General features: G+C 47.4%; 1 protein-coding gene and 1 pseudogene across 5 annotated transcripts in view; both read right to left on the reverse strand.

Annotated features, from left to right (window-relative positions):
- The window catches only part of LOC147023876 (ankyrin repeat and SOCS box protein 2-like), a 74,562-nt gene that overhangs the window by 24,695 nt on the left and 25,779 nt on the right, over positions 1-24,088 (reverse strand). For all 5 annotated transcript variants that reach the window (XR_015060411.1, XM_085889769.1, XM_085889767.1 and 2 more), the window contains 7 exons: positions 15,763-15,929; positions 13,924-14,079; positions 13,556-13,801; positions 13,271-13,442; positions 11,063-11,470; positions 2,092-2,257; positions 1,727-1,877 (listed from right to left, as the gene is read on the reverse strand). Coding sequence is in view for 4 of the 5 variants with exons in the window: in XM_085889769.1 (XP_085745895.1) it covers positions 1,727-1,877; positions 2,092-2,257; positions 11,063-11,470; positions 13,271-13,442; positions 13,556-13,801; positions 13,924-14,079; positions 15,763-15,929 (1,466 nt within the window). In the remaining variant the exon portion in view is untranslated. The remainder of the gene's footprint in view (positions 1-1,726; positions 1,878-2,091; positions 2,258-11,062; positions 11,471-13,270; positions 13,443-13,555; positions 13,802-13,923; positions 14,080-15,762; positions 15,930-24,088) is intronic.
- Positions 12,254-12,394, reverse strand: LOC147023877 (signal recognition particle RNA; annotated as a pseudogene).

Consider the following 24,088-nt stretch of genomic DNA (forward strand, 5'->3'; position numbering starts at 1 on the left):
TCAGTTTCGGTGGCACCCCACGAAGACCAAGAATCCTCCAGAGGACATCCTGATTCACTGAATCGAACGCTTTACAGAGATCAACATATGCTGCAAGCAGCCCCTGCCGAAACTCTCGTCTGTGTTCGGTGAGGACACGAAGTGCAAGGATACGGTCAATCGTTGACCTCTTTGGTGTAAAGCCTGACTGCTCTGGACGCTGGTGCTCAAGCAGATGGTGGCGAACCCTATCAAGAATTATCCGAGCAAAGACCTTGCCCGGCACTGAGAGCAGCGTCACCCCTCGGTAGTTGTTGCAGTCTTGGCGATCACCCTTCCCTTTCCAGAGAGGGACAACAAGGCCCCTCTTCCAGTCAGTTGGGATGATGCCTGTGTTCCTGTGAAAAGAAGAGCGGCACAGGTTTCTCTGGGACTGATAGGAAACCTTCCCCACCTTGTTGATTTTGGAAGAGATAGTGAAATGGCAGCAACAGAATGTGTCATTGATGAGGGGCCAGAGTATACTGGACTGCTCTGCATGGCCAAAAAGGGTTCAGCTGTTTGGATACCCTCAGGCAGCATATGTTTGTCTCTTCAAAATTAGACCTTAGGTCACTGCCAGCAACAGAAGATGCGTTTTACTTCCTTGTTTTAAGAGCATTGTATCAATTGCTTCTGTATAGACGTGCACATCTCAGTGACCGAGCACTTCCCCCAGCCACAACATTTGGCAGAACCCTTATCAATGGAAAACTGGTCCCAATTCTCATGTCTAAGCCAGCCAAGCCAAACATAGACAAAACGGTGTCTTGCATGTGCAAATTATCCAAATGTCTGAAACGATGTTCATGCAAAAAGGCTGCTGTGCCTTGCTGAGTGACATGCATATGCCTTGGTCAGAGAGGTTCATGTGGTGGAGTTGTTTCAGAGAGTGACTCTTCCTCTGAAGAGGATGTTTCATGTCACAATATTGTGTTAATCCATTTCTAATTTTATCTTCCTTAAAACCATGGCATGTAAAAGTATGTTCTTGTTCCTGACCCCATTGATAGTCAAGCATTTCTGAGTTACATAAATCTTTTGTTGTTTGACATATAACCTTGTCAATTGAAGGTAGGTTAAATCTACACCAATTGTGATATAGGAAATGAACTCCTCTTTAATATGAGGGGTCATTTGTGTATATAGGTTTAGTGGTTATGATTTTAGGACAATATGAATTACCCCTACCCCCATCCTACATCTTCGCTTTTGCCAACATTTTGTTGTCAGAGGGGGCTCGCAAAAGTGTTGACTGTGTTGTTGCGCAAGAGTTTCACCATTGCCAACATTGGTTTTCATATACTCAAAGGGTGTCTCTTTATGAAAATCAACACAAAAATTTTATAGCAGACCGGGCAATTTTTTTTTAATTTTGATCGGTTGGCTCCCGGACTATATATATATATATATATATATATATATATATATATATATATATATATATATATATATATATATATATATATATATATATATATATATATATATATATATATATATATATATATATATATATATATATATATACAGTACATGAGCGACTTGTGTTTGTGTGAAGCCTGGTGTTGGTGTAACAGTTAAGGTGGTTGGCAAAATGAGGACCAGCTTGCTGGGAAGAACCATCTAATTTGAGTATCCTGCGTTGAAGTGGTGGGGCACTGCATCGCCTGCACTTAAAAGTCAATGTGCACCCATCCCTTCATACCTGCAGTCTCCCTGATTGCGGTCCCATCTGGAAAGCAGTCCAGTATCTCCCGGAGACGAGCACACAGCCGGACACTGCCCACATAGTCCAGCAATGTCGACACAACTGGACCCCCAAAGTAAGCCACCTCGGAGGCCAGAAAGTCACAAAACTAATGTTGGGGTGGGGGGAGAGGGGGGAGGATGCAACTCATCATGATCAAGGTTCTAACTTCTCTTTATGGAAAAGCTTGTTTACATCTTTGAATTTTAAAGAATATTCAGTAAGTGTTCTATCTCTTTAACTCAACTAATTTGAGCCTGTCAGAATGGAATAATTGTTCCGATTTCAAGTGAGATCTTTTGCACTTTTACAAAAGGAATAACCTGCATGGCCCGAGGAAAACCAGGCCATTCTCTCAGCTCGTCTGAAGGCCAATGTTGTTTCTTCTTCTCAGGGAGGGCAGGATGAGGAGAGGCTCCGTGGAAGCACCAAAAGCAGGACTCGGCATCAGCGCCCCAATTTAGCAACAACCTCATCATTTTGATGCTCCTGCCGGGGGAGTAGAGAAATCATCAATCATGATGGTTATTTGGAAGTATGTCTTAAAAAAAAATTAATTTTATATATATATATATATATATATATATATATATATATATATATATATATATATATATATATATATATATATATATATATATATATATATATATATATATATATATTGTTGTGGTTTTGAGGAATTCCAAAGAGATCCTCACATGGTTAAATCGGTTATTTCATAATTTTACTGTTTAGTTTAACTGTCTGTCTAAAGTCTGTGTTGATAGATTGGCGTTGTGATTGTGTAGTTCGAAATCCCATAGGTGTCACTTTTCTCATTGCACAATCTTTCCTACAAGCCATTTGCCACACGTTTTCCTCTTGCCCCGAAACAGCTTCAAACCGCTTCATGAACGCCTGAAACAAAATATTGTGCCAAAACCTGAGGCTGTCACGAGCCCATTCTCTTCTCAGGCGCCGCAAAAGTGCTTCACACAGGTTTCGTGAAAGTGTATCGCCAATACCCCAGCCGAAGGCAGCTCCTCGCACGCATTGGGGTGGGGTGGGGGGTGGGGAGCTAAGCTGAGGCTCAATAAAAGGTGGCATGGAGAACCTCTTACAAGGAAGGGGATAGAAGGACTGGCAGGGTCGGAAACTTGGAAATTCGAAGCTTGAGTGGGTTTTCAGACTCTATTGGTGCCTGAATCATGAACGTGAGGGTCCTTTCGTCCTGTCTGTCATTCCTTTCGCTTTGCTTGCTCGCTCGCGTTTATTCCTTTCACTCTGCTCCACGCTTTGTATTTTCATGTCTCACCACACCATTCGTCCTTTGTTATTCATTCTTTCCTACATCTTCAGTCTCTCCTTTCACTCTTCCTTATTTCTTCGCCTTCCGCCCTTGTGCACGTTCACTCGTCACTGGACCCTCCGCCCCATCTACAGCACCTGGATGTCCTGCCAGGAGATTCATTGAATATGTGCCGTGAGTGACATCACTGGTACACGGGGAAATGCTGGTGCCACGGTACGAGGAACAGGAGGGGAGCAGAGCGTGGATGGCTCCGGTTTCAGTCAGGACGTGGAAGCCTGAATCGACAAGCGTGAGGTGTGCAGGGGTCTGTCCTGTCCCCATCAATTCCTTTCTATCCTCATCCTATCTCCTTTTCCAATCACTCATCCCATCACTCTTTGCCAATCACTCATATCTCCCACATCGGATGCATGATGCTGGCATAGTGTACTGTAGGATGTTGTCATTGATAACGTTCCGAAGGTGGGTGTGTCGCATCGGGATAATTTGGGAAAGTATAGGTGCTGTGATTAATTGTTGTACGTGCTGTATTTGCCATTTCATTGTTTTCTCCCCTTGTAAATACTTGTTTGCCTGCCATTGTTAATATTTGCATTTTCACTTCCACCACTGAAGGTGAAGGAGGTTATGTTTTCACCCTTTTTTGGGTCGCCGAAATAGGTGAACCTTATTGTTGGGTCGCCGAAATAGGTGAACCTTATTGTTGGGTCGCCGAAATAGGTGACCCTTATTGTCAGTAATTCTGTCTGTTTGTTCGTTTGTCATCAGCATAATTGGTAGTAAACGTGGGCGGATATTGACCAAACTCGGGTGGTGGGTACATCTTATGACCTCGTGCTTTGGAAATTGTGATGGTTGCTTGGGACGTTTGGTTCCCAAGCAACAAGCGAAAAAGCTTCAAAATCGGTACCGTTCATGCGAAATCAATTCCGAAAGCCATTATCCCACGGAGGATTATGAAGGTCAGGTCAGATCAGGTCAGATCTGTGACCTGCCACAGGTACCATGTAAACCTGTACTAACCTGTTCCATGGTCGGGTTGTCGGCAACTAAACCATCTCCCCCACCAGGTTTTCTGGTGAGGAGGGTGTTTGGATATGGACACCCAGCAGGATTAAAAACAAAACCTGCCAAAGGGCGGAGGAGCTCCTTGTGAGCCAACGGCCATCCATATCTAGTGCCCAACTGTGTCTGCGGACGTCCTCCTGCGGTTGGGTTACTTTTTTATTCAGAGGTTGGTGGCAGGATTTTCACTCCGGCCACCGTAAAACCCTTCATTCCGCAAAACACACAAACGCAAAAAAATCTGAAAACCCACTCCGTGGGAATACCTCCTGTGCAGCTTCCCTTCGCAGGGCAGCTCACCGGATGACGGGATTGGGGCAAAGCCTTCGGGACCCCCAATCCTTGATGAAAGGAGGGAAACCAGGGGGTAACCTCCCTGGGTCAGATTGCGGGAGAGTGTGTCGGAGTGGTGCTGAGGTGTCGTCCACCAGACGTCGGTCTCCTTGGGTTAACCTGAGGCGGTCCGTTCGGGTGGGTGCCTGGAATGTCCTATCCCTAAGAGAGGATGATCACCTGTCTCTGTTATCATCTGAGCTCAAGCATTTGGACATCGGGATTGCAGCTCTCTCTGAGGTTCGGAGACCGGATTGCGGCGAGATAATGGTGGGTGGTAACATCAACTATTGGTCTGGTCGCTCTGATGGTTACCATACCCAAGGAGTTGCTGTGGCTGTGTCCAATAAGCTGACCCCAATGGTAATTGAGGTAACACCGGTCAACGAGCGTATTATGAGACGAACGATTCATCACTCGTTCGGTGTCATTTCCCTGGTCTCTGTCTATGCTCCGACTGAGGCGAGTGATCTCACCGTGAAGGATGCATTCTACGCCACACTCGAGTCTGTGGTTAATCAGTGCCCCAGACGAGATACACTTCTAGTCTTGGGGGATTTCAATGCATAGACTGGAACTGATAGGGATGGTTATGAGGTGTGTGTTGGTCCCCATGGGTCAGGAACTATGAATCAGAATAGCACTAAGTTCCTTGACTTTGCAAGAAGTCATGGACTAAGGGTGGTCAGTTCATGGTTTCAGCGCCCACAAGCTCATTGCTGGACTTGGTATTCCAACGCTGGCGGTGTGGCAAAGGAGATTGACCATGTCCTCATTGACGGTCGCTGGAGGATGATCCAGAACTGCAGGGTCTACCGGAGTGCTCAGTTCCTCGATACTGACCACAGGCTTGTTGTAGCAACTCTAAAACTGCATCTTAAATCCTGGAGAATGGTACCATCCCAGCCTAGGCTGGATGTTGGCAAGCTCAAGGATGAGAGAGTAGCTGAGGAGTTTGCGAACAGGCTGAGTGGACACTTGGGGGGTCTGGGTGCTTTGGGGGGTCCTGAAAAGTTATGGATTACCTTCAAGACCACCGTCCTTGATGTTGCCGGTGGATATCTTGGAACTCACCGCAGGGCAAAGAAGAACTTTGTCTCTCAAGGGACACTGGATACCATTGACCAGAGTCGCAGGGCCAGGCTGAATGGCAGAGCTGAACTGTACAGGGAGCTGAGGCGTAAAACGGTATGTGCACTGAGGGTGGACAAGGAGGCCTATGTGCGAGGAATCTGTGAGAGGGTAGAGCATCACCTGTGGACAGGTGATTCTCGTCCCGCTTATAGGGGAATTCGCGCATTGCGTTCATCCAAGCCCATCCCTCGGAGCACTGCAGTTCGAGCAGAGGGTGGTAGGCTCTTAACAGAGGAGTCTGAAGTGAAGGCCCGCTGGGCCGGTTACTTTGAGCGGTTGTACCAGGCTGATACCCCAGCTGTCGAGTTGGATGTCAATGGTGTTACAATCCCTGTTGCTGACCCTCCAATCAACTGTGGTCCACCTTCGCTTGTGGAAACATAGACTGCAGTGAACCAGTTGAAACGGGGTAAAGCTCCAGGGATCTGTGGCATCCATGCCGAACTTCTCAAGGCTGGTGGAAATGCTGCACTTGTGTCGTTGCATGCAGTTTTGTGCTCTGCCTGGAACACAGGCATCATCCCAACTGACTGGAAGAGGGGCCTTGTTGTCCCTCTCTGGAAAGGGAAGGGTGATCGCCAAGACTGCAACAACTACCGAGGGGTGACGCTGCTCTCAGTGCCGGGCAAGGTCTTTGCTTGGATAATTCTTGATAGGGTTCGCCACCATCTGCTTGAGCACCAGCGTCCAGAGCAGTCAGGCTTTACACCAAAGAGGTCAACGGTTGACCGTATCCTTGCTCTTCGTGTCCTCACCGAACGCAGACGAGAGTTTCGGCAGAGGCTGCAGCTTATGTTGATCTCTGTTAAGCGTTCGATCCAGTGAATCGGGATGTCCTCTGGAGGATTCTTGGTCTTCGTGGGGTGCCACCAAAACTGATCGATCTGATGTCTGAACTCTACTCTGGTACTGAGAGTGCTGTGAAGTGTGGTGGTACCATCTCTGACTTATTTCCAGTTGTTACTGGAGTTCGTCAGGGGTGTGTACTGGCCCCCACACTTTTCAGCACTTGTATGGACTGGATTTTAGGGAGGATGTCAGAAAGATCAAAGCTGCGGTGCATCGTTTGGGAATGTCAAGATCTCGGACCTTGATTTCGCAGATGATGCAGTCATCTTTGCGGAGACTTTAGATATCCTTTTGGGGGCCCTTGAGGTGCTGAATGAGGAGTCGGAGCCGCTGGGATTACGGGTTTCTTGGGTCAAAACTAAGATCCAGGCTTTCAATGACATCTTTGAGGCTGCTGTCCTGTCTGTGTCTTTTTGTGGTGAGGATGTTGAGGTCATGGAGAGATTCACTTACCTTGGCAGTGATATTCATGTCTCTGCTGGCTGTGAGTCAGAGGTCAATAGACGTCTGGGTCAGGCCTGGGGAGTCATGGATTCACTGGATCATGGGGTGTGGCGCTGCCGGTACCTGTGTGGGAGGACGAAAGTTTGAGTCTTCAGGTCCTTGGTGCTTCGAGACTTGGACTCTGACCAAGGATCTGAGACTGAGACTTAATTCCTTTGGTACCAGGTCTCTTCGGAGAATCCTTGGCTTTCGCTGGTCAGATTTTGTGTCCAATACGCGGTTGTTGAGAGAGACTTGGATGAGATTTGTTACCTGCATGGTCCGTGAGCGTCAGTTGCGGCTGTATGGACATGTGGCTCGTTTTCCTGACGCTGATCCTGCTCACCAGATTCTCTCAGCGAGGGAGTCTTGGGTGTGGAGGAGGCCAATGGGCCGACCACGTGCCTCGTGGTTGCAGCAGGTTGACCAGCATCTCAAGGAGATGGGGATGGGCCTGGCATCTGCCTGGGGGATGGCCAGACGGAGGCCCCTGGAGTACCGGCGGAAAGTGGACGCAGCGACGTGCTGTTCTGGCACATGCTCCCATCCCTGACCTGACCTGATTATGAAATTTGGCACGAATGATCTGCAGCTGATGCTCTATCAAATATATTCCAGTTTTTGTGATATATGGAACACTTTACCTGCAGCACCCCCTGCAATTAGGGTATGCGCGAAAATTGGCGAAAATTGAAGGCCCTCTTGCGACCAGGTGAGTGCATCAATACAAATGAAACTTTGCAGGTTCATGGTACTCAATGAGTACCACAACTTTGCCTCAGGACATATTGACCGATTTCGCTTTGGTCAGGGGTCAAAGGTCAATTAGTGCAAAAATCGATAATATGCGAGAGCTGGAGGTGCCTTCGCGCCAAATGCTACTCCTCCTGGGGTTATGGTCGGATGGTCATAAATTCACACTAATCGTCTGGAATACATTGTGCACAAACGATCGAGCCGGATTTTCGATTTAGATCTTTGTTCACCCACAGCACCCCCTCAAACTTTGGGGATTTCCGACTTCAAACCGCATTTTCGGTACTTTTCATTCAAATGGATACCGAGTAGTTATCAGTAGATGGAACTGGATGAGATTTGATACGCATAATCTTAAGGTGATTCCCTATCCGCTATATGACATCCATTTTGCTCTATATCTTATAGTTTCAATGCTCGGCAACCCATCACCGCCTTCCGGCTTGTCTGTCTGTTTGTTTGTCTGTGTACAGAATATCTCAAAAAGTTGTGGATGGATTCGGACGAAACTTGAGGGACACGTTGGGTGTGTGACAAGGACAAATTGATTCAATTTTGGTGAAGATCCGAAACCGGATCTGGACACGAGACTTGTTAAATTTTTTAAGTTATTCTTCACCATTGAGAGATAGGGTCAAAAATGATATATAGCATGGGATCTCAAAAAGTTGTGGACGGGTTCGGATGAAACTCGGTGGACACGTTGCGTGTGTGACAAGGACGAATTGATTCGATTTTGGTGGAAGGAAGGGCTTTGGAAGGAATTTTCGTGACCGCCATTTCGACACTTCCCGTCACGTAATCAGCATGGCCTCCACAATTTAACATTCGGACTCTATCCTCATGTCGTCACCCAAATTTGGTAGCATTCCGACTGGTGGGTTTGGAGAAGAAGATTTTTGAAGGAGTTTATGCAATTTTTTTTTCCCCCAAAAAAATTGACGAAGTCGGCCATTTTGATACTTCTGATCAAGTGATCGGCATGAGTTTGGAAATTTAACATCTCTACCCTGGCCTAATGTTGTAACACAAATTTGGTGGCATTCTGACTGGTGGGTCTGAAAAAGAAGATTTTTTTGAAGAAATTTTAATGTCGGCCATTTTGACCGACTTTAAGTCGTGTGACTGGGACGAAGTTTGCAATCCCTGTGACCAGTCAGGAGAGGAACGTTGCTGCCAAATTTCAGCCGGATCGGCCCAGCGGTTTCTCCGAAGAAGTCGAAAAAGGAGACAGACGGACGGATGGCAACGGTGCACGATGACAATTCCTTATCTGGAATATAAATTCCAGATAAGCTAAAAAAATTCCAGAAGTTTAGCACCGTTGATGCAATGTCTGATACCGTCAACCATCTTGTTTATCATGTCTAAGTACTGACAAACGGAAGGGATTTGATCGTGGCAAAAAGGCGATTTGTGTTCCGGTGTTCAAGTGTATAAATTCAATTGAAATAAAATAGACTTTATAGGTCGTTAAAGAAAAAAAAATCTGGAAGTTCACCACTGTAGATGCAGTGAGTGTCTTATACACCACCTTATTTGAGACATTACATTCGTTTTACGTGTCCTTTATGACGTCATTAACAGTGCGTTTCCTGTTTGGAATGATTTTCAATTTTGCTTGATTGCCGGACAGCGAGTAAAAGAAATTATCTAACTCCTGTGTGCGCACGTGCGATCTGGACAAATTCCGAGCCAAAGTAGGGCCTACTGCTAAACTACAGGTTTGTTTTGTGATTCATGTTTAAAATATAACTTTCAATTGAAATCAAGTTGTTCCTTGATTATAAACTGACCTTTGTAGACAGTCAGACAGTTAAGAAATTGCTTAATCCCGCTTTTCGCTTCATGTGCTTGGGATAATTGGTACACAACGGGTTCACAGTCACCATGGGATGACACTGAGTGCAAGTCTTCCTCGCACGATCTGTGGTGTATTGGCGTAGAGCGTTGAGGGGGCGTGGAGGAGTTGTGATAATAGTCACGTGTCTGCAATGCATATAGCTGTTTGCACCCGCTAGAGGCTCGCAGTAGTGTACATCCAAACACACAACAATTAACAAATCATGAACCACGCTGCGAGCAAGCTTCTTGGCTGTCACGACGTCGAGGCGACTTGCGTGCAGGTCCACCTGACGAAGGTGGACCCTCCGCAATGCAAGCGCGAGAGCCCGTCGCAACTGGCATGCTCCCCGTTGCTCTGGAACTGTATATCGTAGTTGTAGAAAACAATGAACGGACACCAACGTTGTATCGCCGTGGCCCCTGCCACCGGGACCTCGCCCTCGGGTCTCGAGGGAGGCCCGGTCCCAAACGGAGTTACGGGGCCCAAAGGAGACACAGGCGCACCTGGAGGTACGAACTCCGAAAGAGGCACCTCCTCCCACCGACTCTCACCGGCTCGGCACGGGACGTCCAAGGTGAATGACTGGCGCCGTCCAGTCTCGCCTGAGGCTAGTCAGCCAGTCTTGGCCCAAAAGGGCGGGCCCCTCCCCTCGTACCACAAACAGTGAGAGCAGGGCGCTTTGACCTTGGTAGACCACCGAGACGTCTGTCACAGCAAGTGGCGTAATCGCTTCGCCGGTGTACGTGTACAGCGAGAGGGTCGCTCTGACCAGGTGAAGACCGCGGAGTTCACGAGCGGTCTGTTCGCCCATGATCGACACCGCGGCCCCGGTATCAACTTGAAACACGATCGGCGTTCCATCCACAAAACCTCGCACAGGCTGCAGGTCTCGACCCGGGACGTAAAAGCGTACGCCATGCACAACACCTCGTACCGGTCGTAGGTCTCGCCCCGTGTCGCTGGGGTTGCCTTGTACCGGCTGCAGATGTCCCTGAGTGTTCAGATCGCCGTCCGACTGGCTGCGTCGCAACGCCGGGCCACAGCCGCACCGAAGACTGTGCGTGCGGTTGTGGGCGCAGGATCACCTGTCATGCTCTGGCAAGTGAGGGCTCGGACATCTATCAGAGTCTGCTCGCCGGCCGATGCCGTTTCTGAGTTGAATGTAATGTCCGGAGAGCAGTGAGGCACGGAGAGTCGTGAGGGTTGTCGTAACTCTTTATTGCGTGTCCGGATGTACACTACTGCGAGCCTCTAGCGGGTGCGAACAGCTATATGCATTGCAGACACGTGACTATCATCACAACTCCTCCACGCCCCCTCAACGCTCTATGCCAATACACCACACGATCCAGTAAGACCTCAACCAAGGAAACGAGGCCATTTGGCCCAATGTTTCTGTGGTGTCATCCCAAGTTAATCATATTGGTCCGGCTTTAAACATCAATCTTCTTCATGGTTTATTAAAGCTGAAATGACATGATCTTGATCAAGTGACTCAAGTTCTACAGATACATTTCATGATACCCAAACTCACCCAGCAGCAAAGAAGATTGATGTGGGAAAAGCTGTCGGTAGAGAGGGCACACTGGGCTGCAATGCTGCTCCGTGGCTCAGCAGTAAATGCACGAGTGGCATGTGCTGCAACCGCACGGCCACAAGCAAGGGACGCAATACGTCTTGCTCAGGATTTGCCCCAGCCTCAAGAAGGATGCGTGCACTTTCGTCATCCCCATTTGCCACAGAGAAGAAGAGGGGCGTAGAACGACGATCGGCGTAGAGTCGTGACCGCTCGGCCGAGAGCATGACATTCACGTCGAAGCCATGCTTGATGAGCAGCGAGAGGACGGAGGAGTGTTCCCCTTGTGCTGCGAGATGCATTGGGCTAATTCCACTTTGCTCCACCAAAGCCATGTCTGTCACCGGCAGCAACATCTCCACGATGCTTGAAAAAGAATGAGGTGAAAGATTCCCTCTTTGCTTTTCAGCACAAGAGTTGTATACATTCAATCAATGTGGCCTCTAATTATCCAATTGCTGAGCACAGAGCACTTAAATTGTCATGATCAAACATGTCAAAAAACAAAAAAAAAACAGTCAATTTTGTGTTGGCCAAGTATCATGGAAGAGGTTGTACAGATATCACATACATTCAAGTACATTAGGAGACATCGGTGCACTTTTACATCAATTACAAGGACAGGTGGAGACAATGGACCAAAACAACACAGTATATTGGATTTAAACCAGGGATTCCAGAATCATTTCATTAGTATGGAAAAATAGGAACATATAACAGTGCAAACCAAGTAAGACGTTCCAGGGCTTGCCCGATTACATGGCTTATGAGACATTTGGGTAAAAACGAAAAGACGTCATTGCCACGTACATAGCTCACCAGTCAGTCTTTGGGTTAACACCCCAGTTGGTAGGACGGAGCATGATGTGACCCGCAGGGTCGCGCAGATGACCGATTTAGCACAACCAATCGGACCAATGTCCGGCGACCTCTCAACGTACTGGTAATTACAAGATTAGGTTAATTGTCTTGATTGATTTCAATCCCCTCAAGGAAACCCAATGATGTTGTTGTTGTTCGTCTTTCGGCTGCTCCCGTTAGGGGTCGCCACAGCGGATCATCCGTTATGATCCGCATACTGGCTTGGCACAGGTTTTACGCCGGATGCCCTTCCTGACGCAACCCTGGTCGCCTCTTACGACACAGGGATAAGGATTGGGTTTCACCATGATTACGGGCTGCCCTACACCCTCTCATAGCGTGGCCCAGTGCAGGGCTCCCGTCCTCAAGCGATCCTCCAACCCAAGCCTCCGAGTAGCCGGATTACAGGCGCACGCCACTACGCCCGGTTAAGGAAACCCAATGATCCGAAAGGCTTTCCCAGCATGGCAAGATGCGTTCTTATGAAAGATAGCTTATTTTCAAAGGATAGAACACAAGGGTCATGAAGACAGACAGCTAATCCTGATACTTAACGGTACAGAGCAACAGACCAAGTGCCTCGGCACCACACGCACAAATAATAATCATTCACAGAGAACTGGGCTGGGTCTTTAAGATATTGTGTCCTGATTGGTGGATAGAGCGCTGCTGAAGTGCTGGTCGGTGACCTTTTCTTCCCATATTAGTGGTTTACTGGGAGATGCTCCAACCGGGCGAGCAATACAGATAAGAAAGCAAGGCATAGAGAGTCTACAGGCAGCAAGGGTGCAGCTGGAGAGCGACAGACACAGAGAGAAATGCTGGTCAAGCTTTTATTAGCTCCCATCACTCCGCCTAGCTTCTACGCCTCCTGGCCCAGGCCAGACTTGCCCATATAAGCAGGCCAATGGGCAGATGCCACGGTCACAGCCCTGACCACTTCCGATGTCACTGAAGCCCTCATGGCAGGCGAGAACCCAGCCAATCACCAACACCCATCTGGTGGCTTGATAACAGAGGCCCATGAGACTCTATCACACCACCATAACACCCCTGACCCAGCCCAGACCAGAACCACTTTCATTCAAGAAGGTACACAGGATGAGACACCATTATCATGTCTAACCACGAACGCCCAGCGGCAGTTCAAAGAATGACTTCACACTAAACTGACCTTGATTCAGGGGCAGATAGGTATATCCTTTTGGCAAATGTGAAATAGGCTCAGGCCTTATTGCTATCTCGGATCCCCCCTCCATGAACGTAACAATATTTTACAATGAAGAATGCAAACATTTCACCCACTCCTCATTGCCTTTGGCAGCAGCAATATGCAGAGGTAAGAGGTGGTCACGTGTAGCTTTGTTGGCACTAACTCCAATGTCCAGAAGATGTTCCACCACATCCTTGTGCTCGTTCTTGCTTGCTTCGTAGAGCACTGTGGCTCCATCTTGGGCATTGGTGTTCTGAAGGCCACCTATTCATGAGAAATACTGTTACTTGCACCAGTTTTGAGCAATGTGTTCCAGGTCGTGCACATGTACACATAAATTAAAAAATTTCCAAAACGAAGATAGCTCGAAGGCTCACCGTGTCTCAGGAGGTACTTTAGGATATCCAAACATCCACATTCTGCTGCCAAAAACACTGGACAGAGGCCATATTTATTCTTGACCTCCACCTTGGCCCCAGACTCCACCAGCAGTTGCACTATGTTCTTGTTGTTCTTGGAGATGGCCTCAAAGAGTGGAGTGTGGCCGTGATTTCCATGAGCATTTACATGAGCCCCATATCTTATGAGAAGAAGAGCTGCTGAGTAATTATTGATTTCACATGCTAGAAGAGAAAATAGGACATTACATACATGGCAAAGAGATATTAATCACTTTCCCAGAATAAGTATTTTTAAAGATTGTTCCCTTTTCTGTTCCTTTACCTTGAGTTGTTCAAACAGGTACCTTTGTATAAGGGTTGCTCCTTCCAGGGTGTGCGCAGGTCAGGCATAGCATGAGCCTCCAGCAGGAGACGCATGCACTTCACATGTCCCTGACTTGTCGCCATGTACAGAGGTGTCTCGTTGTGAAATGATCGACGGTTTACTTGTTTGGGACAGGCTGGTAACATAACGATGCATTCATCAATTTGAAACGATCTAATTTAGGAAAAGCTTCCAGAAAATTCCACAATTTCAGTAATTAGGCTTGTAATAAAATAACCTTCTGGTTTTGAACATGGTTTTTACCTTAAACAGGATATAATTAACTAGGAAGTCTTACTTGTCGAACAGAAAAGGTTTCGTGCAATAGAGTACATCGGAGGAAACCAGAACGGTGCTCGGTAGAGCACATATCTTGGCCAGGCTGAACGGTTTACATTTGTATCCTGAACAGCTGAACAGTATCCCACTGGGAGGCCTGATCCGGATTTGGATCTGAACTAAAATCGAATCAACTTGTTCTCGTGACCTACTAAACTCATCCACTAAGTTTTGACATAACTCTCTATCTCTCCTCTTCGGTCATTCCTTTGCTTGTTCAACTCTGATCCCACTGTCAGTCCATTGCTGTTTTACTCTGTCACCTCACTTTTGAATGAGCCAAGATTTTATATCCCCAAAAAACTTGGTTCATTGACTTTTATAATTAAATTATTGACTTGACTCCATTAATGTTGTTAATCATGTTCAACATATATGGCACAAAAACACTATTAAAACTAGAAGGGCGCTCGGTCCACAAGTTTTTGAGATATCTTGCTCACAGACAGGCAAACGGACGGACAGACAAACAAACAGGGGTGAAAACATAATCTCCGTTCACCTTTGTTGGCGGAGCTAAACACAGGACACATCAGACAAACTGAGGCGATAAGAAATTGGAATTCAGCTTCATGTATGGCATTTTGTGGGAATGCCTGGAGAAATTCCTTGCAAAATTGGGAAATGCAGACATTGTTTGATAAATATCTGTTGCATGAACAATTCATTGAGTCATCTAATTCTGTCAAGTCTTGTCCGACTTTTGGTGACATTCATGATCATACAGGTGCCATTCGAGTCAGAATTCCCCCAGGAACTCGGCAGCCAATCAGCTTTCAGCCTTAGTTCATGTGGTTACATGTTTCTCCTCCTTATTTTGTGATTAAATGGTGTTTTCAGACTCATTCATGCTCTACATACGCTCGACCCCTTTTATCCGTATGATCAAGGACCACAGAGGAGTAATTGTGAAAATGAAACTGGTGAACAAAGAAGTGACTACAACACTTTGCATGGAGTTTTGTGTATATCTGCCAGGGCTTATACAGGATCAAAAACCCTTTGTTTTTTTGATGCAAAAGCATATGACATTAACCAGAATATATAGCACAAGGCTGTGGGGTTGCACAATTGGCTGTGCTGTTGATGCAATGCCCTCTGCTGGTGAGGGCGGGAACTGGTATTTTGTTCATGGTGCCAGCGATAGCTTGCCTACTCTTTACGAAGAACACCGTGGGATCTTTACGTCCACTATCTAATGCTGGCAGACGTGACACTTCATTTAACGTGCATCTGAGGGATGGCACCCTGCTTGTGAAATCACCCTGCCTATGAAACACCAGGATGACAGTTTATAGTTGGGTTGGGATTCAAACCCAGACTAGACAACTTCGAGAGTGTGTGTACCACGAGGCAATCCTATCAACCATTCGCATTGATTAATGAACCATCATACTACCTATGTTAAGTGGATTACAACTTAATCCCTCCGTTACTTGTACATCAAGTGACCATTGAATGGTCTACAGGAGCTTCTCACCTTGTAGCAGTAGCTTCAGACAGTTTTCTTTGCCAAGGAAGGCAGCTTCATGGATAGGCAGCACACCAATTGCTGATGGGTTGTTCAGATCCATGTTTGCGTCCAGAATATTCTGCAAACTCGTGCTGTCATCTTCCATAATAGCCACAGAAAGTGGGTTCTTTGCTCTAAGAACCACAATAGCAAGAATTGTATGACGTTTACTCCAATGCCCCAATCACACACAATTGTAAACATGCACGACTTAACGACAGCATACAAGGGATGATTACTATGTCCATGACCTGGAATCAAAATGATGAACCCACTGTTTAATCAATTGTCATGAATCTGGTGAAAGAGCTTTGCAGATTATGTTGGTCCTGATCCAGGAGCTGATAAGAGGACTGATGGTTTATAGCTGGGTCGACATTTGGACCCATTCAAAACGGTTTAAAACGTTCTTCAGTGGCTTCATATTTCCCCAGCAGCCTGACTGCATGAAGAGAAAACGTCCCCACTCTATGGAATTAATGAGAAAAAAAACATTTTTAAAAAAATGTAAAGACACACATAGAGGGAGGAAATAAAATAAAAAACAACAAGAAGCGAATACTTCCATATCGCGCGGCTGGGGGCAGTAAAAGGTTAAGAATGATGAAACAATTTTGCAGTTATAAAATATAAATGTAGACACGGTGGATTAGCATGCATGATGGGAAGAGTTGTGACGTTGGACAAATTTCTATTTATAGCCCTCAGATCAAAGGGACGTACTCGGCCATAAGTGTGACAAGAAACAGGACAGAATAGCCAATTATATAACAGCGTGATGTCGCTGCGCTGTAAAAACCAGATGAGGTAGGAATGACACCACATTAAGATTCCATAATGCGACGCAACAATCCTCATGGATTACCATCATGACATCTTTTGACATTTTACTTTTGTTGTGGGATTGTGATGGAACAACATCAAAATATATCGTGATGCCAAACCAGAAGAGGATTGTGGTGTCTTATTGTGACATCATAATGTGGTGTCATTCCGATGTTTGGTTGTTTTTTTTTTCTTCTTGTTTCTGCAATTTTTTAAGGTAATAAAATGCTTAATGTTTCATATATTTTGTTGTTTCGGTGTGGATTAAATCCATCTTGTGTTAAATTGTTTTAATACTTGTTTCAGTTGATTTGGGGGATGATTTGGATATGTAGCGCTTTTGGAATGGTCCTGTCCACTGTCCATTTCCCCCCTTCCCATGATCCTGGCCTTGATTGGTTGAGTCCACATTTACATTCGATTTATTTTCCGAATAAAACGATTAATGTTTTCTATATTTTTAAATTTTGGGTTGTGTGCACTAGCCCAAAGACAAAGTAATTTCCTTGTATTGGAATCACGATCATGGCTTCAGCAGTTATTAAGTTAGGCCGAGCTACAGTTGAACATTGCTTTTTGAGGGAAAGAAGAAGAAGTACAAATTGGCGTTTTAGCAATCTCCCGTTGTATTACTTTGGCAATGTATTCTGGCGTCTTTTTAGGTCTTGGTAGTTCAGGTAATGCTCGAGAATAAAAGTTATGGCTTTTAAATGCTGATGACTTCACTCTATAGTAATTTATGAGCGTATCATTGTGTACACACTTGAATGGGCAGCCTCTTTTTTCACCGTATGATCCCTCTTTATGTAGTACTACTGCACTCCATGAAAAACAAGTGAAGGATATCTTCGAGGAATGCACACTTACACTGCGAGTGGTGCTTTTCATAATATGGCAATGAAACGATCAAACCAAACTGTTATTTTTCATAAAGTCATACCCAGGTAGGTGCATCATTGTATGTGGACACTGGACTGGGGCCAAGTTTCAAGATTCTGCTATAAATTAACACACAATCGAGATTTTATGATTAGTCCCATAAACTAGATATTCTACTCTCGTCTATTTTATTCCATACTCTCATAATGTTTGTACATGTGTGTGTGTATATATATATAGATATGTACATATATATGTATATATATATGTACATATATATGTATATATATATATATATATATATGTATATATATATATATATATATAGATATGTACATATATATGTATATATATATGTACATATATATGTATATATATTGTTGTGGTTGACGAAATTCGCAAACCACCATTCAGGTCCCTTAGGTGAGATATCTCTGTAAGTATATGTGTAGTTAGGCCCAAACCCGTTGTTTCGAGGGAATAAATGTCATTCATTCGGGCTGCGACCCTTCAAGATAGCCGTTTTTCTTTTACTATCTTTATTTTGGACCAGCCGCCATTACTACCACCACCAACCACGTCTCAACAGCCATCACACAACAACCACCAGCCGCAACGCCGCTTCACAACAACAACAACGCCAACAGCCACGACCTTTACCGTCACATCTCGCTCTCGCAACCATCGCATCACCGCCATTTCCGCGCCGCTTGTGGGCACCGATACTGGACTCGTGCAGGGCGCGCACCGAGCAGCGGGTGTAGAGGCACAGCCTTTCCGAAGAAAACGGATCAAAAACGACTCACGCCCACTTCTGTTCCGTCCTATCGGCGAGCGTGGGGCGATTTGGCCCCGCCTCCAGGTGCGTTGGAGTAATATCGCTATATGCAAATTCATGGATCAAAAAGCATTCACGCCCACTTTTCCTCTGTCCAATGGGGAGCCAGCCGGAGGTGAAGGGTCAGAGGTAAAGGGTCGAAGGTGAAGGAGCGAGGCCCCGGGGGCTATAAAGGGCTGCGTTCATCAGTCAAGGCAGTTCAGAGTCGGTGGAGTTGGGAAGAAGAAGCAGTAGTAGTCAGTTAAGAGTTCGGAGTCAGTGAAGAGTTGGGACGAGTCAAGAGAGGAGTCGGAGAAGGCGGTTGGACGGAACTGTGGAGAGGTGGCGGCGGCGAAGGCGGTCGAGGGGGTGCTCGTGTTGGAGTCGGGGAGCTGCGGAGGGAGAGGCTGGCGGCGCGACCGAGGTCGTGGTGGAGACGCTCGTCGCGGGACCCGAGACAGGGAGATATCCTCCTTCCCCCGAGCATCAACAACCCCCTCCTGTTTCCCCCCCGCGCTGAGATAGTGCGAGAAGGGGGCCCCGTTCCCACCCCCTACCAGACACTGTCCGCGAGGCCCGCGGAGTCGGGGCGCCACCGCCATCTTGCAGCTCATCATCAGACGGGTAGGCCCGACGCGGTCTCGGCCCCAGGCCCGCCTACCCGCCTCATCCTTGAGGGTGGTCCTTTTCTTTTGCTTTGAGTGTATGTGTTGTCGGCGCCGTCTGTGAAGTAAAACTGTATAAGTGTTGCCCTGTGCTCGGTAGTCGGTTAGATCTGCATTGTTGCATTTGCTTTTTGTGTATTATTGTGTTTCTTCTTCTTTTACATTTGCTTTTGGTGTAATTGTATATGTGTGCTTTCCGTTCATCGCGAAATAAATGTGCTTCATGTTGAACTGTTTTCCCGTTTCGCTTCGTCTTTTCCTTTATTGAATCTCCATCTTACTTCACGTAAAGGGTTGGTCGTGGGCTAAAACGCCCGATAATTAATCGAACCATCGAGGCCGACGATAACACCGCTCGGTTATCCCGATAGTACGGAACGGGTCGCTTAAAGTGGCCCGTGTCCGAAGTCGACCTGCGGCGAGGTGCGATCGCCCGGTCTACCCTCCGTGTGGGTACTTAGGTAGGTCGAATTTGGCGAGCAACCCTATCCCACGCGGGGGGCCGGTTGGCACGATCGTGGTGAGGCCGAAAGGTCCACCCGTGACTAGTTCCCGGCGTTAGTCCGAGAGGGTCACGACGGGATTGTCCGTCCGGTGGGCGACGTGCCGCGATTCGAGTTACGTGGCCGCTCGCACGCCGGCGGGCGCGAATCCGCAACAATATATAGATGTGTATATTTTCCCACCTTTATTTACACATTGTAACCCACAACTTCCGAGTGAAAAACAAATTCTACAAATTTCAGAAAATCAATTAAAAATACAAAACTAGAATATCTTGGTTGGATAAGTGTTCACCCCCTTATAATAGCAATTAGAATGCGCGAGTGACATGATACATACGTTGATTGGCTGTCCAGTTTGGCCCACCCCCACCTTAGGGTCGTTCGGGTGATGTTGTAATTATGTTCATCACTCTTGAGAAAGGTTAATGGATGCATGGTGCGTTGCACATGTTGATCAAAACTGTTGAGTCATTATTTGTTCAATAATCTACCATGGAATCAATTGATATATAAATGAATATATATATATATTGTTGCGGTCTTCGCGCCCGCCGGCGTGCTGACGGCCACGTAACTCGAATCGCGGCACGTCGCCCACCGGACGGACAATCCAGTCGTGACCCTCTCGGACTAACGCCGGGAACCAGTCACGGGTGGACCTTTCGGTCTCACCGCGATCGAGCCAATCAGCCCCCGCGTGGGATAGGGTTGCTCGCCAAATTCGACCTACCTAAGTACCCACGCGGAGGGTAGACCGGGCGATCGCACCTCGCCGCAGGTCGACTTCGGACACGGGCCACTTAAGCGACCCGTTCCGTACTATCAGAATAACCGAGCGGTGTTATCGTCGACCTCGACGGTTCGATTAATTATCGGGCGTATTCAGCCCACTACCAACCCTTTACGGGAAGCAAGATGAGGATTCAATGGAGGAAAAGACGAAGCGAAGCGGGAGAACAGTTCAACAATAAAGCACATTTATTCGCGGCACACGGGAAGCACACAAATACAATTCCACCAAATGCACACAAAAAAAAGAAAACACAATTCCATTTACACAAAAAGCAAATATAAAAGTGAAAACACAGTGCAGAGCTAATACCGACTACCGAGCACACGGCAACACTTATACAATTCTACTTCACAGACGGCGCCGACAACACATACCCAAAACCAAGGAAAGAATACCCTCAAGAATGAGGCGGGCCTGAGGCCGAGACCGGGTCGCGCCTACCCGTCTGGTGATGAGACGCGGAGCGGCGATGGCGCCTCACTCCGCGGGCCTCGCGGACAGTGCCTGGCAGGGGGTGGGAAAGGGGCCCCCTTGGTCGCACTATTTCAGCGCGGGGGGAAACAGGAGGGGGTTGCTGATGCTCGGGGTATAGAGGATCTTTATTATCCCTGGTGTGCGTCTCCACCTCGGCCAGGTCGCGCTGCCGGCCTTCCTCGGGCGTGCAGCTCCCGGCACCGTCGCGAGCACCCCCTCGTCTGCCTTCGCCGCTGCCGCCTCTCCGCCTCTGGACTCTCCACCCTGGACTCTTCTTTGGGCTCTCCTCGTTCGACTCTCTTCAGCTTCTCCAGCTACTGCAGGCTTCGGGCTCCAGACTTCCACACTGCTCTGACTGACGAACACGGTCCTTTTATCCCCCCGTAGCTTCGCCTTTGACCCCCTCCCTTCGACCTTTCACCTCGCTCCCCATTGGCCCGAGAAAAAGTGGGCGTGAAGGCTTTTTGATCCACAAATTTGCATATATCGATCGTTCTGGAGGCGGGGCCAAATCGCCCCTCGCTCACCAATTGGACGGCAAAAAGTGGGCGTGTGTCGTTTTTGATCCGTTTTTGAAGCACAAAATCCGTGATTTTGTACACGCTGTTCAACGTGCGCCCTGCACGAGTCCAACACCGGTACCCACAGCGGGGCAAGAACGGTGGCGATGCTACGGTTGCGAGGTGTGACGTGAAGGTCGTGGCGGTTGTGGTGAAGCGGCGTTGTGGTTGGTGGTTGATGTTGTGGTTGTGGTGGTAATCATGGCGGTTGGTCCAAAATAAAGATAGTAAAAGAAAAACGGCTATCCTGAAGAGTCGCAGCTCGCATAAATGACATGTATTCCCACTAGACAACGGGTTTGGGCCTAACTACACATGCACTTACCGAGATACCTCACCTAAGGGACCTGAATGGTGGTTTGCGAATTTGGTAACCACAACAATATATATATATATATATATATATAAATATATATATATATATATATATATATATATATATATATATATATATCCATCCATTGGGACCATACTCTGTGCAGAGCGTTGGTGCTGCTTAAGCAGTCTCCTTGGCAATTTGGCACAATCCTGGATGGGTCACCACTCCATCACAGGATATTGTTACGTTTGAGGGGGGGGGGGTATGCATTCAAAGGGTAATTAGGATGTTTAATTAGGTATGCCATGCTGTTCGAGTTTACCAGGATCTCGATGTAATAAGTAGCAATTCAGTGGTGATAAGTTATCTAGTAAATGTTCATTTCTTCAAGGGGGAAATGATAATTGTCACGTAATTAGATAGGGACACGGGATAGGGTAAGTGTGTCTGCGTAAACCCCTTTTAGTAGTCCCTGGAGGCTGGCCGTGATGTCACAGGACAGGGCTGCGGATGGCTCCGCCCCGTGCTCACGATTGGCGGAAGGCGACGGCGGTGGGCCAATAAAACGGCTCGATTGGAAGTGACGAGGACGGGAGGATAAAAAGGTTCTGTTCGGGATCGAAAAGGAAAAGGAAAAGGAAGAGGAAGAAGATCGGCACAAAAAGATCGTGTTTTTTTGGTGTGGAGGCTGTTGCGCGGAGAGCGTGCTTGTTGTTGTGCTGATTCGATCGTGTTCTTCATCATGTCTTGGAGCCTTGCTGAGCCTCGTGCCTCACCTTGGTTGGCTCTGGGGTTCTGCTGACTCTGAGTACGGGGTCGAACGGCGGGCGGACCTGCCTCCCTCTCCTGCTTGCAATTTGGCGCCAGAACTGGTTCCCTGGCGGCTGTGAGCGGACTTGGGCCAGGACCAGGAGGTCGACAGCACCACGGTTTCTCCTGCCCCCCCTGACGAGAGCAAGGCCAGCGCGTCCGACGCCAATCCAGGGACAGTTGCGTCCACACCACGGTCCAGCCTGATCACCAGAAATAGCTACGTTGTGTGTGTGTGTGTGTGTGTGTGTGTGTGTGTGTGTGTGTGTGTGTGTGTGTGTGTGTGTGTGTGTGTGTGTGTGTGTGTGTGTGTGTGTGTGTGTGTGTGTGTGTGTGTGTGTACTTGGCGCCTTGGAGGGTTTGAGATCTGTATATTCATTGGAATTGTCTGTGTTTTTCCCCACGCCCGATCCCACACCATCCCGTCGAATCGCCCCGGATCCCTCTTCTTGCCGAGTCTTGTTATTTCTGGTTAATAATAAAAACAAATAAACATCATCAACTCAGTGAAAAGTGACTCGTGCCACCTTCCTCGTCCCGTTTGCGGTAGAGCGATTAGAACCGCCATGTTTGGGTTATAAATAAATAAACCGCCTCCATCGTTTCGGCTCATTCTACGTTGGCGGGACTGTTCAAGTCCCGTGGACGTCACATTGGTGTCAGGGTGTTGGATGTTCGAACCCCTCTAAATTATATTTGGTATCGGGAGAATATACCAAGATTAAAATCTCGCCACGACTTGGAATATAAAATTACTTCAGAAAAGCGCGCGAGCGCGGGAAAATTTTGGCGGGATTTTTCAAATTTAAATTAATTGGCGGCAAACGGGACTTCTGCACCATGGCGGATGTGCAGATGTTTGAGGAGGAAGGCCACGTGTCTGGCAGCGAGTCGGGGGAAGAAGGGAGAGACGGGGGTAGGGTTGGAACCTCCCCCATTCCGAGCGTGGACCGTGCTTCATCGCCCGTAACGGAGCCGGCAGCGCCGGAAACCGGCAAGATGACGGTCTGGACAATGTTGGAACGTTTAATGAGTGCAATTACAGCACAGGGGGCAAAAATGACGGCACAGGGGGCACAAATGGCAGAAATGACGGCACAGGGGGCAGAAATGACGGCACAGGGGGCAGAAATGACAGATCAATTGGGGGTAATGGGGGTACAGTTGGGTGCACGGATTGATTTAATGAGGGATGAATTGGGGGAAAAGATGGAGAAAATGAAAACTGAGATGCAGGAGTGTGTGGATGTTCAATTGGGGGAAATACAAAGTAAATTCGAGGATAGATTGGAGGAAACAAAGGTAGAAATTACATTGGAGGGGGAAATATACGAAAAAAATTGGTAGATAAAATTGATGCAACGAACATTCGGGTTGATAAAGTGGATGAAAGCCTGGAACGTCATCGTGCCTGTGTTGATGCTCGTATGCAGCTGCAAGTTGAAGAGTGGGGAGAGCTGAGGAAGCAAGGGATGAATTTGGCGGAGGAGGTAAAAGGATTGGAGGCTCGTTTGGACGAACAAGATAAAATTATGAGCCAAGATGAAGTCTTGGATAAAGGCCTGGTACAGCCGTCTTTTGTAAATAGAGTGTCCGGGTTGGTTGAGGAGCAGCTACAAACTCGCGACGGAGCCTTGGAGGAGGT

Source organism: Eptatretus burgeri, chromosome 7, assembly GCF_056783735.1.
Source record: "Eptatretus burgeri isolate ZD-2024b chromosome 7, Ebu_testis_v1, whole genome shotgun sequence".
NCBI lineage: Eukaryota > Metazoa > Chordata > Myxini > Myxiniformes > Myxinidae > Eptatretus > Eptatretus burgeri.